This window comes from Aristolochia californica, unplaced genomic scaffold (assembly GCF_029961685.1).
Source record: "Aristolochia californica isolate CCGP_79_NKW_82.1479 unplaced genomic scaffold, dmAriCali1.0.hap1 SCAF_5, whole genome shotgun sequence".
NCBI classification, from domain to species: Eukaryota; Viridiplantae; Streptophyta; class Magnoliopsida; order Piperales; family Aristolochiaceae; genus Aristolochia; species Aristolochia californica.
In genome coordinates this window covers 434,490-455,337 of record NW_027182214.1, presented here as the reverse complement: position 1 = coordinate 455,337, position 20,848 = coordinate 434,490, and the positions used below count along the sequence as shown (strand labels likewise).

The 20,848-nt window shown below is 37.8% G+C and overlaps 3 protein-coding genes and 2 non-coding genes across 6 annotated transcripts; 4 read left to right on the top strand and 1 right to left on the bottom strand.

Annotated features, from left to right (window-relative positions):
* Positions 1 to 14: 14 nt before the first annotated feature.
* LOC137966211 (trigger factor-like protein TIG, Chloroplastic) lies at positions 15 to 6,849 on the bottom strand. Its single transcript, XM_068812764.1, has 13 exons — positions 6,563 to 6,849; positions 5,347 to 5,430; positions 4,855 to 4,983; positions 4,378 to 4,466; positions 3,475 to 3,658; positions 3,196 to 3,286; positions 2,880 to 3,034; positions 2,488 to 2,580; positions 2,302 to 2,394; positions 1,602 to 1,682; positions 1,281 to 1,430; positions 585 to 680; positions 15 to 382 (listed from the first exon to the last, which is right to left on the bottom strand). The coding sequence occupies exons 1-13, from the start codon at positions 6,806 to 6,808 to the stop codon at positions 305 to 307; spliced, it is 1,569 nt and encodes a 522-aa protein (XP_068668865.1). The 5' UTR covers positions 6,809 to 6,849; the 3' UTR covers positions 15 to 304.
* A 917-nt stretch (positions 6,850 to 7,766) lies between these two features.
* Positions 7,767 to 12,947, top strand: LOC137966212 (phosphoribosylglycinamide formyltransferase, chloroplastic). 2 transcript variants are annotated; one of them, XM_068812765.1, is made up of 5 exons: positions 7,767 to 8,204; positions 9,178 to 9,289; positions 10,435 to 10,611; positions 11,570 to 11,696; positions 12,504 to 12,947. In XM_068812765.1, the coding sequence occupies exons 1-5, from the start codon at positions 7,850 to 7,852 to the stop codon at positions 12,615 to 12,617; spliced, it is 885 nt and encodes a 294-aa protein (XP_068668866.1). In that variant the 5' UTR covers positions 7,767 to 7,849; the 3' UTR covers positions 12,618 to 12,947. The 2 variants fall into 2 exon arrangements, with proteins under 2 accessions (XP_068668866.1, XP_068668867.1); XM_068812766.1 differs by having other exon boundaries at positions 11,570 to 11,700; positions 12,504 to 12,557.
* A 1,239-nt stretch (positions 12,948 to 14,186) lies between these two features.
* Positions 14,187 to 14,273, top strand: LOC137966765 (small nucleolar RNA snoR109). Its single transcript, XR_011116257.1, has one exon. It is a non-coding gene; the product is annotated as a small nucleolar RNA snoR109 (small nucleolar RNA).
* Positions 14,274 to 14,714: 441 nt separating this feature from the next.
* LOC137966760 (small nucleolar RNA Z161/Z228) lies at positions 14,715 to 14,798 on the top strand. Its single transcript, XR_011116252.1, has one exon. It is a non-coding gene; the product is annotated as a small nucleolar RNA Z161/Z228 (small nucleolar RNA).
* A 1,868-nt stretch (positions 14,799 to 16,666) lies between these two features.
* On the top strand, positions 16,667 to 17,407 carry LOC137966260 (agamous-like MADS-box protein AGL80). The gene has a single exon (XM_068812831.1). The coding sequence runs from the start codon at positions 16,667 to 16,669 to the stop codon at positions 17,405 to 17,407; it is 741 nt and encodes a 246-aa protein (XP_068668932.1).
* The last annotated feature ends 3,441 nt before the right edge of the window (positions 17,408 to 20,848 follow it).

Sequence of the window (20,848 nt, the reverse complement as noted above, 5' to 3'; positions counted from 1 at the left end):
TTATTGCCGTCACTTTCTTATCCCTCCAGCCTCTGTCACTATTGTATATTCCTCTTGCTTAAATGATGCTTAGAAAATTGTCCACAGAGAGAAAGAAACAACAAATGGGAGAATTTACTTTGCAATTATTTGCATTCAATACACAATTAGCCTTCTAACTGCACTCTAATTAGAGCGACTAAGCTGCGGCACCATGGTGTTATGGAGGGTTTGCAAGAAGGTCTTTGGAACAAGTCTTAGGCTTTGCAGTAACCAAGTAAAAACCCAATGTAATAGAGAAACCAAAAAGAAACTACATTCCCAGTTACCTCGTTACATAGTGGATGTCTGCATTTTCTCTTAGCCACTCGAGCACCTTAGCCCCTTCAAGAATTTCTTGCACCTAAATTTTTATAGAAATAGAAGCCTGACCTCATCAGAATTTCTCTTTTTACCTGATTTAAGCGGATGGAAAAACTGCCTACTAATTTATGTTTATGTCATTGCTAGACCCAGATACAGAATTTCAACAAAAAAAAAAAAATGCAGGAATTTTAAATAATTTAATTTTTCTTTATCCATTGAAGAAAATCATGGTTACTGACCTCTTCTTTCACACGCTCTTCATCATATTCCTGTTTATGACGTTTAAACTCTGCAACAGAGTTTTCAACCTCCTTGACTAGCTCTTCTGTCGAATACTGAAAATGAATATTGAGTTAATGATATAGTAAGAGACTGTGAGGTAGACAGGGGCAGATTTTCTTTGGTCCGCCGTGATTAGGTAAACATTCAAAGAGATGGGAAGTGGGATTCACGCCACAAAGCAGCATTACTTTCCTAACAAAAGAAATGGACGTGGTACTAGATTCAGGACGAAGATACGGCAAAAAAGAGGTGGAAGCGGACTCTAAGTCCTTTGAAGCCCGGAACTAAAATATTTTTCAGCCTTTTGAGATGATTGGTTGCAAGAGTGTCAAATTCTTTTCTGTAGAAATGCAACAAAGCCCGGGACATCCTTTGGCCATTCAAGCACAAAGAGAAGTCTAAAATGCAACAGAATTCTCTTTTGTAGTTCTTGTAAACCCATGAACCACGTAACTTGTGATCATTTCCTATAAGGATTTAGTATATGTGATTTTTTGGTCAAGAAATCAGTTGTAATCAGTTATTCCTATGCAGGAAAGAGGCAAACGGTTCCGAAAAACAGTTAGGCAACACGGAATCAAAAGCATAAAACAAACAGAGATAAAAAGAATGATATAAGCCTACCATTTATCAACAAATAAACTTGGATTTACCTCTAAATTTTCCCGTCTAAATAATTCTGCAACAGCAAGCGACTGTTTGATTATACTTGTTATGTTCTCCCTCTGGTGTTTTAAGTATTCACTAACTGCTTTTTGATTTGAAAGGGAAGCTAACTGCTCTTCATTTAGTTTTGTCTGTGCCTGTGTTCCAATGAATTAGAAGCGGATGATTAGATAATAGTAGGAACTTTACATTCAAGGTTCCACATTGTGCATCTAGACAACTCATATCATGTCCAGAAAAGGTGGTGGCAAAAGTTCATGACTGCTTCAAGAAATAATTTAAAAAGAACGAGAGATATGGATTCATACTTGTAGCTCTAAAAGTTTGGCTCCATAGAGTTGTCTCCCTTGTTCCTCAAACAATGACTGAGGAATTTCAACTTCAACCATCTGATCAACTCAAAATTCAAGATAGAAAATACAAGTAAGCAACAGATATGGCAAGGATTAACACTTGAATCAAAGTTTGTTACTAAGATTTGGCAAAATACATGTACCAAAACTGTAATCAGTGCATTATCTATAAGTCATTTAGAGGATATTGTTGCAATAAAAAGGATTCTTCATTACAACTCCAGGTTGCTAGCTTAAATGGCAAATAACCTATCCCACCAAATGTTTCTTTATTAATATATCTTATTAAGGTGATTGCACAGGAATAAGGTATAAGCTGTCCAAAGCAACCAGGTTACAGAAAGTGACTGATTTTTCCTGAAAATCTTAATGTATGATCTTTCTACAACCTAGTCCCCTGCATACAAGAGGACAAATTGGTAGAAGGGTACCATTGAAACCCCCAGAGAAACAACCAATCAACACAAATGGAACCATAACCTTTGGAAGTCTATCTGACATTAGAGATACTTTAGTGACTATTCAATTTGCATAAAAGTCAAGTCACCTTGCACAGTTGATCAAGAATAGCAGTAATGGAGCCATAACCTTTGAAAGTTTATCTGACATTAGAGATACTTCAGTGACTATTCAATTTGCATAAAAGTCAAGTCACCTTGCACAGTTGATCTAGAATAGCATTATCAGTTGCCTGTTCTCTTGCTGTTTGTTCCACTTCCTTACATCTGTTAAGTACAAATTCTTTAACCTGTGCACATTGTAGAATGGAGACAACTTAAATACCAAAATAAATAAAGTTTCATGTATTATTTTATAAAACCCCACACAGACAGAGAGAGACCTCATTCAAAGTACTGCAACCAGGGAGCAGCTTATCAGCAAGAGAGTCATCAAGCACAGGCAAATCTCTGTAAAAGAGTTCTTTGCAATCAACCTTGAAACAATAAACGCATCAATAACATTTGCCACCTAATCCAGATAAAGATTTAACAAAAAAAAAAAAAAAAAAAGGAACAGAAAGCAACACAAACAAATTACTAGGACTTTCACCAATGTAACGTTCAAATTGATACTCAAAACCTTGATACACCACATTGGAAATTGTCAACAGGACCAGTGAGAACAGTAGGTATTCAATCTTCAAAATATCTCTCTGTCTTAAAAAAACAAAATGTGGACAAGAGAGAACAGAAAGTTGCAGTATAAACTGTAGTTTGGCTTAAGGGGACTCACAGTAAACTGAGCACGAACACCACGGAGATTTTCTTGTCTCCATGTATCTGGAAATTGAAGTGGAAAAGTCCTTGTTTCACCTTGTCTAATTCCTATTATGGAATCAAGAAAGCCAGGTAGGAGATTGTCACTTTCTTCAGTATCCAAGTGATAACCTGAAAAAGAAAGCAAGTTCTGCTCATTATTAAAAGAAATACCAGCACAAGTTTTACTTAACAAAGGAATGAAAAACACAAACTATAGTAGAAAGTGCATGAAGAACAAAATACTGTACATAAAATACCAGTTTTTTAATAACAAAAGTGTAGTTAGAAACCTTTTGTCTCTGCAGATGGGATTTTTTCACCACTAGAATCATCCTCATTAATTGTTGTGGCAAAGATATCAACGACTACAACATCTCCAATCTGTGGATTTCAGATTATGCCTCACTGACAAGTTATTTTCAAAGTGTTGGCGGTAAAGAATTTCATGAATTAGAAAATGGTAAGCTATAACTGATGGCATTCAGTGCCATGAGATTGATATTCTCCAGAATATGTCAAAGTCATACTAAAGTGTTCTGCAAAAAAGTCAAAGTTTATCTTAGACATACCTGTAATCCTCTATCAGTAACAATTTTCATGGCACCTAAAGCTTTGTGGCGACGTCTCAGTTCTGTCTCAAATGCCCTTTCGGCATTTATTTCGTCATCTATCTCAACAACAACTTTCAAATTCTTGTAGGCATCAGCAGTTACCCATTTAACTTCAGGAGCCACATCAACCACTACTTCATAGCTGAATCCACAAACAAAGTCACCCTAAAACATAAGCAACACTAGCAAGCATGCATGAGCATGTAAAGTGTTGGAGTTATAAAAAAATATGATGCTGAATCATTTAAAAAAAAAAAAAAATGATGCTGAAGGATTAGAATTCTCATAGAAGTCTTTGTCTGTAGATAGAAGAGTGTCTAGTATTCAAAGTCAATTAGCTTTAAGATTCCAAATTTGTTCTAATAAAAGGGGCTATAGAATCAGGTCAACTGGTGGCTGACAAGACCAACTTGACAAGTTCTTATCTTCTGTCCACTTTTCCATCTTTCGTTCCGAGTTCCAGATTCTAACATAAAGAGAAATAAGAAATGTGCCCAATTTTGAAACTGACTTATTGATAGAGATGCTTCCCGTATTGCTAAACGGAATGCCGGAACCACTGCTCATCATCAACAGATGTTAAAATTGCAGGGGTAAAGTGAGAAAACTACAGAAAATGAGGAAAAAAACATGTGACAGAAGATTTCAAAAGGCCAAGTCAGCACTAGTGACATGGTAATTACTTGTTTTAAACCATAAGCACACGATATGGAGTGATTTGGTTTTAAACGAATCAATCACAAAAATGAAGGTAGAAAACGTAGGTTGTGTACTCTCGTGTGACACATCCAGTTTTGCTCAGCACAAATGATAACATGGAAAACATAGGATGAAGTTGTTAAAAGGCCATCTTTGACAAACCTGAGGAAGTCCTGAGGAGAAAAGTCTTCATTCATCTCAGAGAATTTAGTTAAAATGCGAACAGAATCTCTCAAGGCCTTTCCTGTAACCTATATAGATGAAATTCATGACAGACAGCATCAAGAACTGAAAAAACAAGTAATAATCGTGTCTAGGTTGTTTGGGTATTTTTTATCTTATATTATAGCTCCATAGAATCTGCCTCAGTTAAGGATAAAGCATACTATAACTAAGGATTCAAATTTTTTTATTTTTTTTCCAAAAGTTTCCAAAAGACATCAGCTTCCAGCTGTTCAAATAGTGGATTCCTTCTGTTCACCTTGTTTATAGTATACTTTCCAGAGGACTACAGTATAAAAACATATAAAATGTATACAAAGTTCAAGAATGATCTTATAGATTTGATGAAAGGAGAAGATGTTTGAACTAATTTCCTTGATTGATTTATGTACATCTTGTACAGGTAGTATTACATACCGAGGACATTGCATGTGGAAGGGTCCTTTTCAAAATAGATTCAATTGTTGCCTGCTGTACATGCTGCTTTCCAACATAATTTATAAGGATGCTATCTGGAATTTTCTTTCTCACACGGAATCCAGGAACCTGCATATAGAGTACCACTCAATTTTTTCACTAACCCACAGAGAGAGAGAGAGAGAGAGAGAGAGAGAGAGAGAGAGAGAGGTAAAAATATTCTAACTCCAGAGTAAAGTCTAACTTAAGTATGAGGGACAAAAGGGAGAGAGAGAGAGGGGGGGGGGGGGGGGGGGGGGAGGGAGAGACAGAGACAGAGAGATCAGTAAGTGAACTACTATACTTTTGAGGAGGCAGTTTGTACAAACAGTGATACCACTGGCATGATTTCAGCAACATAAAAAAAAAGACTTGATTCTTGATGCCCAATGTTCCATTAAAAGAGAGATTACAAAAGAATGTTAGCATAAAGTACATAGGTAAACATTATACCTTTATCTGCTTGGAGAACTCTCCCAAAACTCTTCTATAACAATCCTGACAAACCAGAGGCGGAACTTTGACACTTAATCTAACCTGCAGTCGTATTTATCCAAATAAATTATAAAAGATCGGTTTCATTAAAAAGCCTATATAACAAAAAAGAAAGACAAAACTTATAGACTCTTGCCAGGAATGACCCCCTTTTAAAAGAAGAGTCAATAGAATCAAGAAAGATAATTTGCTCCTCATAATCATAATTACCAAAACCCAGACTCGTCCATATTTTGTTCAGCTACACAAGTCCTTTCATTCATTCTAATCTTCATTTACTAAAAATTAGGCTGCCCTCTTCATGTGTGTTTCTCACCAAGTTCGATCAATACCGATTTTGGCCATAGTCTATTAGTTGCTTTGTCATTCAGTTGGCATCGGCAATCTCTATTTGGATCTTAAGAAGCAAGCCTCTATCCATCCATCTTTCTTGACTATATGCGGCATTCATCTAAAAAAAATATAAAACGAACAGCTATAATGAAGTGACTGTACTTTCCAGTTGAGCAAGAGAAGTGGAATAAAGTGAATAGTCTGAACTGCTATGTATCACAGCAACATACAAATAAAAATATGAATTACGATAATGAAAGGTGAGGCGGTACCTCACCATGAGGATGTGAGCAGATAACTACTTAATAGAAGAGAACGCAATGCTTTTTGTATTATTAAACTCAACTTAACAAGATACAGAAACACAACTATTTACATAAAAGGTGGAATTAATTTTTAGAAGAAAGCCAATGGTATCTTATAATCTTCTCATTGAACAGACATTGTTTCATCAAACTTTTCCTACGTTTGGTATTCTATAGGATGCACCAACATGACGCTGAATTTACTCTTGGTGTCTAATAGTCAATTTTGAATTTACTATTGGAAATCCAGTATCAACTGGATGAACTACCGGATACAAATCATTCAACTCAGCTTAGTTCACACACGGCGCCTCCCCACGGAGAAGTCCTAAAAAAGGAACTGAAAAGTGTCACTTCTTCACTCAGTGCTATAGCGGACGGGTTAAATCTTTACTATTTTCACACTAACAACTTTACATAGAATCATCAGAAAAGACAATGGTTCCCAGCATTCAGCATAATTAACCAGTCTAGATAATTTACAGCTAAAAATTAATCCCATCCAAGTACAACCAAAAGCAGGAGATATGTTTCACCCTGGAATTCGGTTCCTTTGTCTCGGTAACATCTATATCAGCCGGCAAGCGATCTTTGTTATCAGCTTCAATGGCGACGTTTCTTGCAGTGACAACCATCGGTTTCTGTTGGTGGAAAGCTTGACGAGTAGATTTGATTCTGACGAATCCAAGAGACAGATTCTGGGGAATTGGAATTGAGAAAGAAGGAAGAGATGGACGAAGTAACGACGGTTGGACATGGAGGGTCAAGCTCCGGAGCTCCATTTTTTCTGTTAGAGCTCCAAACTCGAAGATAAGAGAGCCTCTGTTCTGTGTTCCCAAGGGGGGCCGGTTTAAGACCGGCGAAATTGGAGAATTTAAAGAAGGGCTTAATTACCTAAATACCCTCGCAAATATCTTTATTCAGAATTCTTCTTTTAAATTTTAATTTATAATAAATCAATAATATAAATTATGAAAAATCTTAAAAACAGCATAAAATTTATTCTTATGTATTATACATTATTGGGTTAAATAAATTAAAATATGTAAATTCATGTGACTTAGCAATGTTATACTTCTTGCAAACTAAGAAGCCTCCTCCCTAATTGCCTCTTACGATAACTTTTTATGGTGCCACTTATTTGGGAAGAGTTTTTTATAATGAACTTTGAGTTAACTTGACAATAGACATATTGAAAAATTTAATGCAATTGAACCGATTTTATGCAAAAATCTCGATATGTCTCAAGGTGTTGGATTGTCTTTTTTCAGGCTTCAAAATCGATCCAAGATAAACTGAATGGATGATATCAATCAATATAGGTCGAATGGTCCAAAATTTTTTTATAGCAAATCAATCACTTGACTAGGCACGAATAAAATCAAATTATATTAAGATATCTCTTCTTATAATATCTAATTTATTTTATATATTGTAGGGTTGTATTAGAAAAAAAATGGAAATCAAGGAGAAGAAAGTACTTGAGGTTTAAGTTTAGGGTATAAAGGTAATTATACATGATTAATATTATATTTTGGGCCGTCCACAAATTATTATAAGGGTATATTAGAATTAAATTGAAATGAATGAGACATAATTCATTTTGTAGGGTATAAGTGTAATTAAACCTAATCTATATGACATCTCAGCCGTCTATTGGTGGGACCTGTACTTTGATAAAATCACGCTGATTAGAGAATCCGACAGGCGGAGGTAAAGCAATTCGCGCGCTCCATCTCCGTCTGTCACCAGTGAGGCGGAGATTGTAAAACCAGACTCTCTCTCTCTCTCTCTCTCTCTCGTTCTTCTTTTGGTTTATTTTTATGGAAGCGAAGAACTTGAATTTTGCATTGTATCCACAGAAATATCATAATCTCTGCTCAAAGTTTTCGTCTTGCGGTTCTTTTGAGTCTCGAAAATGCAGTCCCTGCAAAACGGGGATGGTTTCGAAGATTTATTGCCAGCGGAGAGCTGTTGTAAAGGCGTTAGTTTGCAGGAGCAAGGCGGAAAATAGCGATTTTGTTGGTTTAGATTCTGGGGAGTTGAACAATGGTTCGTGGAGGAAAAAGCTTGCGGTTTTTGTTTCCGGTGGAGGATCGAACTTCCGGGCTATTCATGAGGCCACCGAGAGAGGACTCATTAATGGGGACGTCACTGTTTTAGTCACTGATAAGCCCGGTACGGATTGATGTGACTGGGCGGTCCACGTAGTTGGGACTTATTCCAGTTATTTTCTGTTGTTTTTGAAAACCATTTGTCATCTTTGTCAATTGCTTTGGTGCTCCTTTATGTGGATCATTGCTTGGTGTGGCTCTGACGATGGGATAGCGTTCCATTTTTCATTTATGTCGTTACTTCAGGGTATTATTCCTGCGAGTAGGTTGTACTAAAATTCGAAAGATGCAGTCTTTCTGTTTCAGACATTCATTTGCTTCAAAGACTGCTTCGAAGCTCGTCTTTCTGATAGCACCCTTGGTACTGCTAAACCATTCATTAGCTTAGGTGCTTAAATTTGTGTCAAAGTCTGGACGGATGCTTGTAGAGGGCTAGCTATTTCTTATGTAGCGTTAGAGCTCAATACACTTTCCTCCTCAGATCTGCTAATGTATAAATTAGATGGAATTTTTTGGACCGTAGCTAAAGCTAGCAGTTGGACTGGATCAGGCATTTGAAGTTCAGATTTTGGTATAGTTTGTTATAGTGATCATTGCGGGCAGTAAACTGGCCTCTTTGCTTACTACGAGGTACCAAAGTTATCCCATGGTGATACAGTAATTGTGGAGTTGTATGTGATAGACATACACTGAGTCTAAAAAAGACATATATATGTGTGTGTGTGTGTGGAGATAATCTGTATTATGTTCAGAGTTATGGACGAATGCAGTATGTAGTGTGTGGGTCTGTGGACAGATGTTTGAGAGTATTCAGTTTGAGTGGCGCCTCATTAAACATATCTGTGCCTGCAAAGGTTGCTGGTAGTTTGAGTGTATTCCTTATTGGTTTTCTGTCCTCTTTAGTTGCTTTTGGGAATTTTCTGCTTATAATTTCCATTCTGTAAGAACAAACCGTGGATGTCATTTGTGATAATACTCTGCATTCATATCATTATTGTTTATGAAATCTGCTTCTTAATTTTAGCACTGTGTGGTAGGTTGTGGAGGTGCTCTTTATGCAAGAGAGAAGGGAATCCCAGTTATTGTGTTCCCTTGGAGGTCATCAGTACCGGAGGGTCTTTCAGCATCAGACCTTGTAACTTCTTTGAGGCAGGTTCTTCTTTTGTTTTTTTTCTTTTTTCTTTTTATTGTCTTTCTGTCCCCTCAATAATTCCATTTAATTTGTCAAGAGGCTGGTATCTCTTTTCTATTAGTATTTAGCAGTGCATGCTTGCCAGAAAAAATATACTGAGCATGATATTTATACCAGAGGCCATCATTGAATTATCAGACATGTATGTTAAATGACTATTAATTTTTAATTTGTGGCTATAAAAAATAGTGAATCAGAAGGAAAGAGGCTAATAGTTGAGCCACAAAGAATAAATTGTCCATAAGAAGCAAGTGAGAGCATCCAATGGAGTTGAATATTTGGATGAGTAGTATAATAGTTTTGGATCAGTAGGAGATGAGCTGCAATGGTGCACATAACTCGGCCTTTCTAATTTGCCTCTGCAGCTCATCAGAATCACCCACCATGTACATCACTTATTTTGGTTCATTGTCTCTCCACTCTAGTATGCTGCTTCTGTGATTATACGAGGTCGAACTATTCAAATTAATGCAAAAATTATGTAGTATGGGGTTTAATTCCCCTTAGGGAGTATGACGTAGACTTCAAAATAAAACATCACGAGTCCCTGGCCAAATAAAAAATTGAGAAAAAGACATGGTAAAGATATGAACTTTTTTTTTCTTATTTTTTATTTTTTATTTTTTATGTAGATTATGAAGTCCTCCTTTCTCCAGTCCAGTGTGCATGCTCATAAAGCATATCACTGTCAGTCAGGTGATTCTGATTGTTGAACAAGGTCTCCATACTCTCTTTCAGCACACTTAAGGAACCAATGTGAAACTAGCAATGGCATATTCAGTTTTTTGTTGACATTGTTTTACACACAGCAAGATAATATCTGAATCCTGTTCATAACTAATTTCAGAATAGTGCCCCAACCAAATCTGGATCTAGGTCGTACTAAATCTAGCCCAGACAGAGTATCAGGCATGAAGCTAAAACTGAAGTTTAGGGCAACTATTTAATGAAGGTGGCCTTCCATCCACCAAAAATATGAACTTTTTATTAGTATTGATGTTGTATAAGAAAATATTGTTATTGTTATAGTTCTTACAAGAAATACTTCTGAAATCTTTTTTCCATATTGAAGTTCTGAAATGGGTGTGGCACTTTTGAACAGGAAATATGAGATCGACTTTATTCTTCTAGCTGGTTACTTGAAACTCATACCAGTGGAGTTGGTTCAGGCCTATCCAAAGTCCATCATAAACATCCACCCTTCTCTTCTTCCAGCTTTTGGGGGCAAAGGTTACTATGGAAAAAAAGTGCATAAAGCAGTTATTGCATCAGGAGCTAGGTGAGATGGAATATAGTTTTCATAGTGACCAGTCAGCTTTATTTATGAATTGGTCTGTCTTCCTTGATTCTATGCCTCCTATGTGATGATCTTGTAAGATAGCCTTGTAGCTATTCACTAGTTGTTTCTTTTCCACTGCAATGGGCATTGTTGGTTTGTTTACTGAATACTTCAATGAGGATGCGGCCCTGAAGCAACTGGGTTTGGCTAGTCTTCTTCTGGCATGATAGGAACATGTTTTTAGCAGCCATCATCATGGCCACAAACCATATATATGCTTCAATGGAACCAAGCTAAGCCAAGCTGCCTCATTTTCAAGCTAGACTGCAAATAAAAAACAAAAAGTGAAACTTAGTTCTATTTTGAGCTTGAGTCAAGTTTATGCTTGTGAACCTAATATGGAGTGTTGATGTCAGTGTGGGTATTTAACCCCTATTTTCCTGCCTTAAGTTTTCTTCTGTTGTTCTGTTTGTTTATACTATCTATTGTATATAGAATGCCATATATTTCTTTGCATGTAAACCTGATGTGAATACTTTCAGACTCAAGCAGCATAGGATTTCTTTCCAGCTTGTTGGCTCATGAAGACAATAAACAGAGTCCAAAGTCGGCTTGGCTTAGGCTAGCAAAAAAGCTGGTTCAGTCCGGTAGAGCTTTTTGCTGAGGACAAGGCAGTGCTTTCTGAAAAACTGAAATTCAGATTTTGATAACACAAATTTTACTTAAATGAGTCTCTCAATTTACTTGAATCTTGGATTTCAAACCACAAGTGGAATTGAGCCTAAGAATGACTTCTTATTTCACTAAATAAAGAACAAAAGCAAAACCTTAGTTTTCCATATTTCTTCTTTAGCCATAAAAATTAATCTTAGAAGAAGGAAAATTGGTTTTCAGGGATTATATCCTGCAAGGTGTTCCTGTATATGCATTTATGATGATATTATTTTCTTTCTGGCAGATATTCTGGTCCTACAATTCATTTTGTAGATGAACATTATGATACTGGCCGAATTCTTGCTCAGAGGGTCATACCAGTGATGGCTAATGATTCTGCTGAGCAGCTGGCTGCAAGGGTCCTTCATGAGGTACGTAAGTTCAGATTTTCTTTTATATCCTGTCATTCTCAATTTACGTATTATCTTTTTGCCAAAATTTGAACCAAAGTAAAGCCATAACATGCTTTTATTGGAAAAATGCTAACTTTATGTTTAATCATTTCCTTTTTTTTTAAGGAAATGCCAAGATCCTACCAGAAATAAAGTAAGAAAATAGTGGGCGTCATGCATCTTCAAGAAGTCATTATAGCTTTGTTCTTTGTGATCCAATGATCATTATCTAAAGCCCGTTCATGTAAATGCTGTCTGAGAATTTTGAGATATGTATGTTGAACTTTTGTAGTGAAATCCAAAGTTATACATGTGTGCAGATATGGGACAAAGACATGGAGGGTATTCTCACCAAAAAAAGAAAAAAAAGAAAGAAAGTTTTACCAGCTTTTACTCATATGATGTTCGAGCATCCCGTGTTTCTTTCACTGTAAACCTGGCCAGTCAATAATTTGACTCAAATGCCAACCTTAAGTTTGTCTTTCTTGCTGAATACCAGGGGTTGGTGTCTCATGTTTCATATCGGGACTCTTAAAATCGATAGGTATCGAGTATCAGGTTGAATCAGCTTGTCTCAGGCAAATTTTTTATTAAAACATAGAAATCCCACTATATGCCCACCACTGCTGATTACAAATAATCTGCTTATTATTTTCAAATAAGCTATAAAATCCCCAGAAACCAGATGATTTATCCGCGCAGATACATAATATTCTTCGTTTTGTTGTAGCACTCTCTTTAGTTCAATTTCTATATTGATATGTTATTTGATGAGATTTCTTGCAGGAACATAAGCTTTATGTTGAAGTTGTTGCAGCACTCTGTGAGGATCGAGTAGTTTGGAGGCAAGATGGAGTTCCTGTAATACAAAGCAGAGAAAATCCAACTTTGTACTACTAGCATAACTGTGTCAGGAAACTTCTCCCCAATTTTGGCCCTCGGAAGCAAATAAAGGTTGTCTTCTCTTTATTTCTGAATCAGTACTATGTTTTCAGTCTACTGGGCAGTGTTTCACTGAGCAGGTTACTTCAGTTCTCTTTTGTTGTATCAATTATCATCTGATTTGTAATCAAATTAGTTGAAGCAAAAGAAAGATGAAACATAAATCATGGATCAACTAAGCCCTCTCGGGGACTTGGTTAAGAATAACAAAGAGGAATCTCATGGAAATACCATGGAATAAGGGTTGATACTATTTCTGAGAGATTGGATGCAGTTACTAATTCATGATTTGGCATTGTATTCATTACACATTTAAGTTTTTAGTTTGAAGCAATAATGATTCTAAATAAATTACATGGAATCAAAATATAGTTCACATAATAGTTGCAAAAACCAGATCTGGTATAACTGAATCAAGATGAACCCTATGTGGAGAAAGGGGCAAGAAGGAGAGGTCTTCATCTCCCACCATTCCTTATTTGTAATAGAGATTCATCCCCATGGCGTACTGATAAAATATATCTTTAAATCCTAAAGTCTAAACCCTAACCCTTAAGCTCATTTTCTTGTCGCACTAGTGTCAGTATTTTGATATGCTTATCGTCGAAGATGCATCCATCCCCCATCCCAATAGTAGATGTATTGTCTCACCCCCAAAATTGCAAGGTGTGACATCTTGGGGAGACTTTTTGACATAAATAATTAATATTATAGAATGATTTTACCTATATTTCATCTACAAACATTAATTACTATAACCCTAGGCCAAAACTAAAGTTTTTTCAAAAGAAATTTCAACCAAAAATCTGTAAAAAGCATTAGATTTTTTTATTTTTTTTTGTAAACATGCATTTTTATAAGAAATGCATGATAAAAAGATTGTTCTAAAATAGATCTATTTTTTCTTAGAAATATAAAAAACCCGATATATTACTTAAAAATACTTTCATGTTATGGTGTTTATGTCAAAATTTTAGCCAATACTCCTGAAAAGGTCAACCTGTTAGAGAGTAAAAAGCCAAACTCTAACAGTTTAGGGTTTAACCCAATAAACCCAATTAGGTTTCAGCCATGAAGGATGAAACCTAAGAATCAACATATTTGAATAAATTTTTATTTTATATAGATCTCTCTTTAATTTTAAATTCCAAAAAATAGTGAAATATAGATATTTAACTGTTTAGATTTTAACCTATTTTTCCACTAGATGTTTTTTTCTCGAGTAATCGGAAGGTCCGGGAGCGGATCCGAAATGGCCTTTGAGTCCTTTATAAGAACAGTCGTCGCCCTCTTCACAAACGACATTTCCTTTAGGGTTACGAAATGCTCTCGGTCGCCGCCTCCATGGCTTCTCTATGTGTTCTTCGTTTACATCTACCCCATTAAGCGTTTCAAGTCTCGATTTCTTTTTTATATTTCCATGTGATTCGATATTCTGTTTCCAGCTTTTCTGGTCGTCTTCGGCTACATGTACCAAGAGATGGGGCGGAAAGATTCGAATACCCAGTTTCTTGAAATCGCCCTAGCGGGCTGTAGCAAAATCGAACAACAAAGAAGAAACTGGTCGATTGTCATGCTTTCGTTGACAAATCGCTTACCATCCTTCTGACATTTCTTCAGATGAAACGAGGAGAACCGATTTTTTAATTTTGTTTTTTAGTAGTGGTGGAGACGAAGAGGGAAGGGGCTTTTCGTAGACATTTCTGCAGGTAGGACGCAGATAAGAGATTTTTTCGTCTATCCTTCGAAAGTTGTGGAGAAGGATAGAAAGAGGGAAGAGGCTTTTCGTTTCAGCTCTTCTAGAAGACCTTCTCTGATATAAAAAACGGTGTTTTCCAGGCAATCTGTGCTGTTGATTTGCAGATTGCGTCTACAAATGCCTAAATTCTTCTATATCTTGCTTGAGTCATTCGAACTGTTGACATTTTTTTCCCACGGTTCCATGTGATGAGATCTGATATAAGGTGTTTTCAAAACAATTTGTACTATTGCTTTACAGGTTGCATCTACAAATGCCCTATTCTTCACTTTCATACTTCCTGTTTAACTGATTTGCTTCCATGTGATGAGATTGGATTAAATTCTCACGATGGTCATCTGAGATCTCTACTTTGATGAGAATCCTTTCTTCTGATGGGACTTTATTTCATGGTACGAGTTTCCAATGGAGAAGAACACACATCCGTACTAAGATTTGAATTCATGGCTATTCATTTTCTTCAAGAACTGCATTCAGATTCTGTATCTGAGTCAGCAGCAGGTGCCTTTCGATGGCAAACCTATCTGCCGCATGGAGCTGAGGTGAACAGGGCAGAAGGAGATTGCTTGAATTTCAGCTGTGGGTTCATATCCACTGAAAAAATATAAACCCAGAACTCTGAAATCTCTTAGAAAGATCAGAAAGTTGACAAAGATGATCCAATATGAACTGAAAATTAAAAAAAACATTGAAGTTTATCGATATGTTTTTGTTGATTATTCTTTATCTTATTACAAGATGAAAAAGAGTAAAAATAGACTATGAACCGATAAAAGAGAAGGCTCTCACTGTCGTTTTATTTTTATATGATAATACAAACGGTATCTTAAAAAGAAAGAACAAACTCTCATATATTATCATACTAATTCGATAAAATTTAAATAAAATGAAATATTAAATATAATTTTTAATGAAAAGTTGTCCGAAGTATTGCAATATCAATTGTTAGTTATTAATTAAAAAAATTTCTATCTGAAAAATCTTACTTGAGAAAGTATGTGATTTTAATGGTAAAAATTTTTAATTATAAATGTATCCTGTAAGTATGCTAGAAACATATTTTTATTATAAATATCTTTTTAGTATTCTTTAGAAAATACGCTACGATGACATGTGTCTTATTAGGAAATTAAATGATTTTTTTTAAAAAAATTCTAAAGAAAATTAAATGGTATGTTAGTACCTTTTAAAATATAAATATAAATCAATTAATAATTTATCTCGAATATTACTATACTTATTTGATAATTTTTTAATAAAATAAAAAATAAAAAACAAAATTACCATAAAAATTTGACTAGAGTTGAAAGTATTATAGTATAAATTGTTAAATACTTATTAAAACTTTTTCATATGATTTTTCGGCCTTTTTCTGATAAGAATTTCCCGTTAGAAAATATAAGGCACTAGTAATCCCTAAAAGTGTATTTATTAAAATAAATGCACTAACATGGCCTATTGTTTAAGTTCTTTAAAAAATAACAAAAAAAAAGACGAATAAATTGAATATTAATCAAATTAGTAAAAAAATTATAATTTTTTTGTTGTCAAATATCTATGAAAATTACATCATTTTATTCTTTTGTGATGGCACAAAATGAAAAAAAGTGATTCACTTCTCCACATAAATAATGAATTTAATACCAAAATAATGACTATGATTTGTTTTTTCATTGTCAAACACATGTAAATATCCTATTATTTATTTATGCGTAATGACACAAAATGCCCTTTAAATAGAACAAAAACGGAAAATAAAATATTGATTAATATATGATATTAATTAATTAATTTTATTTACTGCTATTTACCTTGTTTTTAATGTCAAACACCTGTGAATGAACCAGCCACGAAAATCCCCAACCCGAGCTCAGCTGTAACACTAGCAACTAACTGCATGCATGCACGTGCTAACCACGGCCATAAATTCTGCATTCCCTGCAAACTTGCTTCGCCCTCGTTCCCTCTGCAAATTCTCTGAAAATCTTCAATAAAACGAGACGTTTGACATTAATTTTCCCTCTAAACATGGGTTGTCAACCCACATCACCTCCGCCATCGCTGAGCTCCCAAATCTCAGTATTTAGTCAAAGAGATTTCCCAGTCTAAAAATGGAAGAAAACGATTTATTACACCATTAATTTCTCCTGTGTCGCCTCCCTTCATCATATCCGGCTGTGATCTCTTCACTTCTGGTGCCTCTATTTATACTCGGGCGGGAAGGATGCGAGCACCCAGTGGCGCTTTCATGGCGAGGAAGAAGGTGAAGCTCGCGTGGATCATCAATGATGCAGCTAGGAAGGCGACGTACAAGAAGAGGAAGAAGGGGCTGTTGAAGAAGGTGAGCGAGCTGAGCACCCTTTGCGGGGTGGAGGCGAGCGCGCTAGTGTTCGGGCCGAACGAGCCGCAGCCGGAGGCGTGGCCGTCGGTACATGAGGCCCAACGCATTCTCCTGAAGTTCAAGACGCTGCCGGAGATGGACCAGGAGAAGAAGATGATGAACCAGGAGGGGTTCTTCCGGCAGAAGATCGGGAAGCTGAAGGAGCAGGCGAAAAGATGGAAGACGGAGAATCGGGAGATGGAGATGGACGCGCTTATGTATCAGTGTCTCAGAGGGCGGAGCTTGGAGGACTTGACCATTGAAGACCTCACGGAACTGAGGACGAGGACTGAGACCAAGGCAAAGGCTGTGCAGCAGAGGATGGAAAAGATCAAACGGACTGAGAGTCTACCACAGGCTGCCAAGGAGACTCCTGGCTTTTGGGCGGCAGCGAGGGGGAAAGTGAACAGGTTGGATATAAACGATCATAAACCAGGTAACGGCGAGGCGACAACATTGCAGGCGGCCATGGAGGCGTTGCAGAGGCAGCAATGGCTGGTGGAGATGATGAACCCGCATGAACAGCAGGGAGTGGCAAATGAAAACGAGGCTCTGATCCCATTTGTAGATCCGAACTCCTGGTTCGATGCTTTCATGGGTGACATTTAACTCGTCTTCATCGTGTGATCGTCGCAAGCGTTTGAAACAGCGTAGACAAGGGATTTCCATATGTAAAATCTTCTTCTTCTTCTTTTTTTACGTCCAGAGGCTTTTTTCTTTTCAGTAACTGTAATTCTCGATAATAAATGTCATGCATGGATTTGCTGGGGAAGAAGGAACCAATTAGGGAGTCTAGTAATCACAGTGTGCCGGTTGACGTGGCAGTTTATGTGTCACTTTTGATTTTAAAATATTTAAATTTTATCATATATAATCTTATATATATATGGGGAATTTTCATAAAAAAATTTAAATAAGAATCTATTAAGTATTAAGCTTAATTGTCACGTGGTTAGATTTAGGCTAGGTCCGTCTAGCCAAGCGGAATATCTACCCCGTGCAGCCTAGTTCTTCCCAAAAACTAGTCAGCCTCCTTGAGCCTCGGATCCTCCAACCAATACTTCACACTAGAAGTTATAAGTCAAAAAGGACAACGAAAAAACCAAAGATATAGAAGAGAAAAACCAACTTTGTATTGAGAAGACAACATTACAAAGGGTGGTCAAACACTCTTGAAGGCCAAAGGCTAAAACTCTCTCTATACACTTGAAGAGCAAAGAATGCTAAAAATTTTTCGACCTCCTTACAATGGGAGAGGCCCCTCTATTTATAGCCTTTAGAAATATTTAAAAACGCCTAGAAATCCGCCAGATCCTAAAAATCCGAATTCTGGCGTCTGAGGCGCCCTGGTCGCGCGGGCACCTTTGAAACCCCACTTCACACGCGTCAGGATGCGCCTGGAGTCCGGGTTGCGTGCGCCTGCGGATGCGCTTGGAGTCCTGGTCGCGCGCTTGCTTGGAGTCCTAACTACGTGCAACCCTATTTTTATTCGCTTGGAGTCTTAGTCGCGCGCAACCCCATTTCGACCCGCCTGGAGTCCTGGTCGCACGCAACCCCATTTCGATATGCCTGGAATCCTAGTCATGCGCAACCCCATTTCGATCTGCCTGGAATCCTAGTCGCGCGCAACCCTATTTCGACCCGCCTAGAGTGTCTGTTGGCGTGCTGCCTTGTGTTTGGGCTGGGGTTGTTGCACGCCTTGTTGCTTGGCAAGCTCAAGGGTGTCTTCTTTTGCTGTAGCTCATGCCGGGCCAACCATATATGTGCACCCCTCTGGGTCGTGCCATTGCACTTGGCCTTGGCTGTTGTTGCTATTATTGTGCATTGGACTTGCACAGTCTTCGACCTTGATGTCTGGCCACACCATGGTTTCATCCTTCGTCTCATACTCCCACCGCCATAAGACAGACGCCCTCGTCTGCAACCCCTGGCGATAGTCGGCTACCTTCTTTTTCAACTGCCATAACTCAGCAACGTCTTGCCATGTTGCCTTGCTTTCCGGTTGACCCTGCCACTTGACCAAGTATTGCGTCCTCCGGGGCTTGCCCCTTTGGCGTTCCTCTCAGTCTGCAATAATATACTCTACCCTATTGTCAAAGGTAGTAGATATATCCATGGGAGTTTTTGGGTCAACTATTCTATCCGGGTTCGGGTATTCAAAATAAGGTTTAAGTTTTGATACATGAAAAACGTTGTGGAACTTAAACCTTTTTGGCAGCTACAATTTGTAGGCGAGGGTGCCCACACGTTCAATGATAGGAAAAAGTCCTTCATATTTCTTCAAAAGACCTTTGTTCTTGCTTCTTAGGTGACGAAATTGTTCAAGTATGAGTTTGAGAAGGACCTGGTCACCAATATTAAAAGAAGACGCCTTCCTCGTCAAATCAGCATGTTTCTTCATCTTTTTAGCTACCTTATGCAATAAGACCCGTGCCAACTCTGTTTTCTCTTTCCTCCTCTTCGCCAGCTGATGAGTTGCTGGACTTTTCCATGAAGTGTCTGGAAAGAGCCATAGGAGCCAAAGGTTGTCGTCTTGTCGCCAACTCGAAAGGACTGTGCCCGGTTGATTTAAATTTCTGCAAATTGTATGAAAACTGGGTCACGTCTAACAAGTCTGGCCAGTTTTTCTGATTTGCTGCAACAAAATGGCGTAAGTACTATTCTAACAAAGCATTTACCCGCTTAGTTTGGCCATCACTTTGAGGATGAAAACTAGTGAAAAAATTTAGAGATGTTCCCAATAGCTTGAATAACTCGGTCCAGAATTTCCCTGTGAATTTGGGGTCACGATCACTGATGATCATTGTGGGCAAACCCCAAAGCTTCACCACATGTGCCATGAACACTCTAACTGTTTCGTCTGCTGTACAATCACTTGGCACTGCTACGAATGTACCAAACTTAGTAAATCTGTCTACCACCACCATGATAGATGCCAGCACATCCTTCTTACGTAATCTTGAGACGAAGTGCATTGAAACAGACTCCCACGACCGCTTTGGAATAGGTACGGGTTGTAGCAAACCCCTAGGCTTGCGTTGTTCAATCTTATCTTATTGAAAAATAAGACACGTGCGCACAAACTCCTCCACATCATTCTCCATGTCTGGCCAATAATACTGGCCAGACAGCAAAGCCAATGTCCTTATTTGGCTTGGATGTCCTGTCCATAAGGTATCATGGCATTTCCTCAAGAGGTTATCGTACTTAGACACATAAAGTTGATTACCTTTGGTTTTGAGTAATCCGTCGTCAAGCCAGAATCTTCTCGTCTCGCCCAAGGCCGCAACTTGTACAATGCTGTAAGCTTGGGCGTGTTGGCGAAGTCCAATGCGAATCCTTTCTAGCAACTCTGTACCAACTTGTGTAATTACTGCTAAGGCTTGTAATCGCAAAATCTCATTTTCTGTTTTTGTGCCAAGATGGTCTTCCATGCGCGTGCTATTGCTTTGCGCAAAGAGCATATCTCCTGCGCCTACGTTCGCGTCGCGCGCCTCTTCATGTTCAGCTGCTACCGCACCGCTCATGGTGCGCGTGAAGCCAGTGCCGATTGCTGCGGTATGCGGGGATTCAGCCGCACAAGTCTTCTCCTCTATCGCATGCGTGCATGATGCTGGTGCTTGTTGCGCTATGGGCGCCAAACTCTGGTTGGTCTCTTCCTCATAAGAGTTAGGTGCATCCACCTTCCTGCTCAGTGCGTCGGTAGCACCATTGGCATTTTCCGCCTTGTACATCATCTCAAAGTCAAACTCGGCCAATAAATCTTGCCATCGGGTTTGCTTTGGACTGAGTTTTTTCTACATAAGAAAGTAGTTAGAAGCGACGTTGTCAGTTCTTACAATAAATTTGGAGCCTAAAAGATAGTGCCTCCAAAGATGTAAACAATGCACTAGCGTCGTCATTTATATTTCTTGTATAGTATACCGTTGCTCAGTTTCACTGAGCTTCTTACTCTCGTAAGCGACTGGGTGTCCATCCTGTTCTAGCACACCCCCAATGGCATAGTTTGAAGCATCTGTATGTACCTCAAATGACTTGCTGAAATCCGCA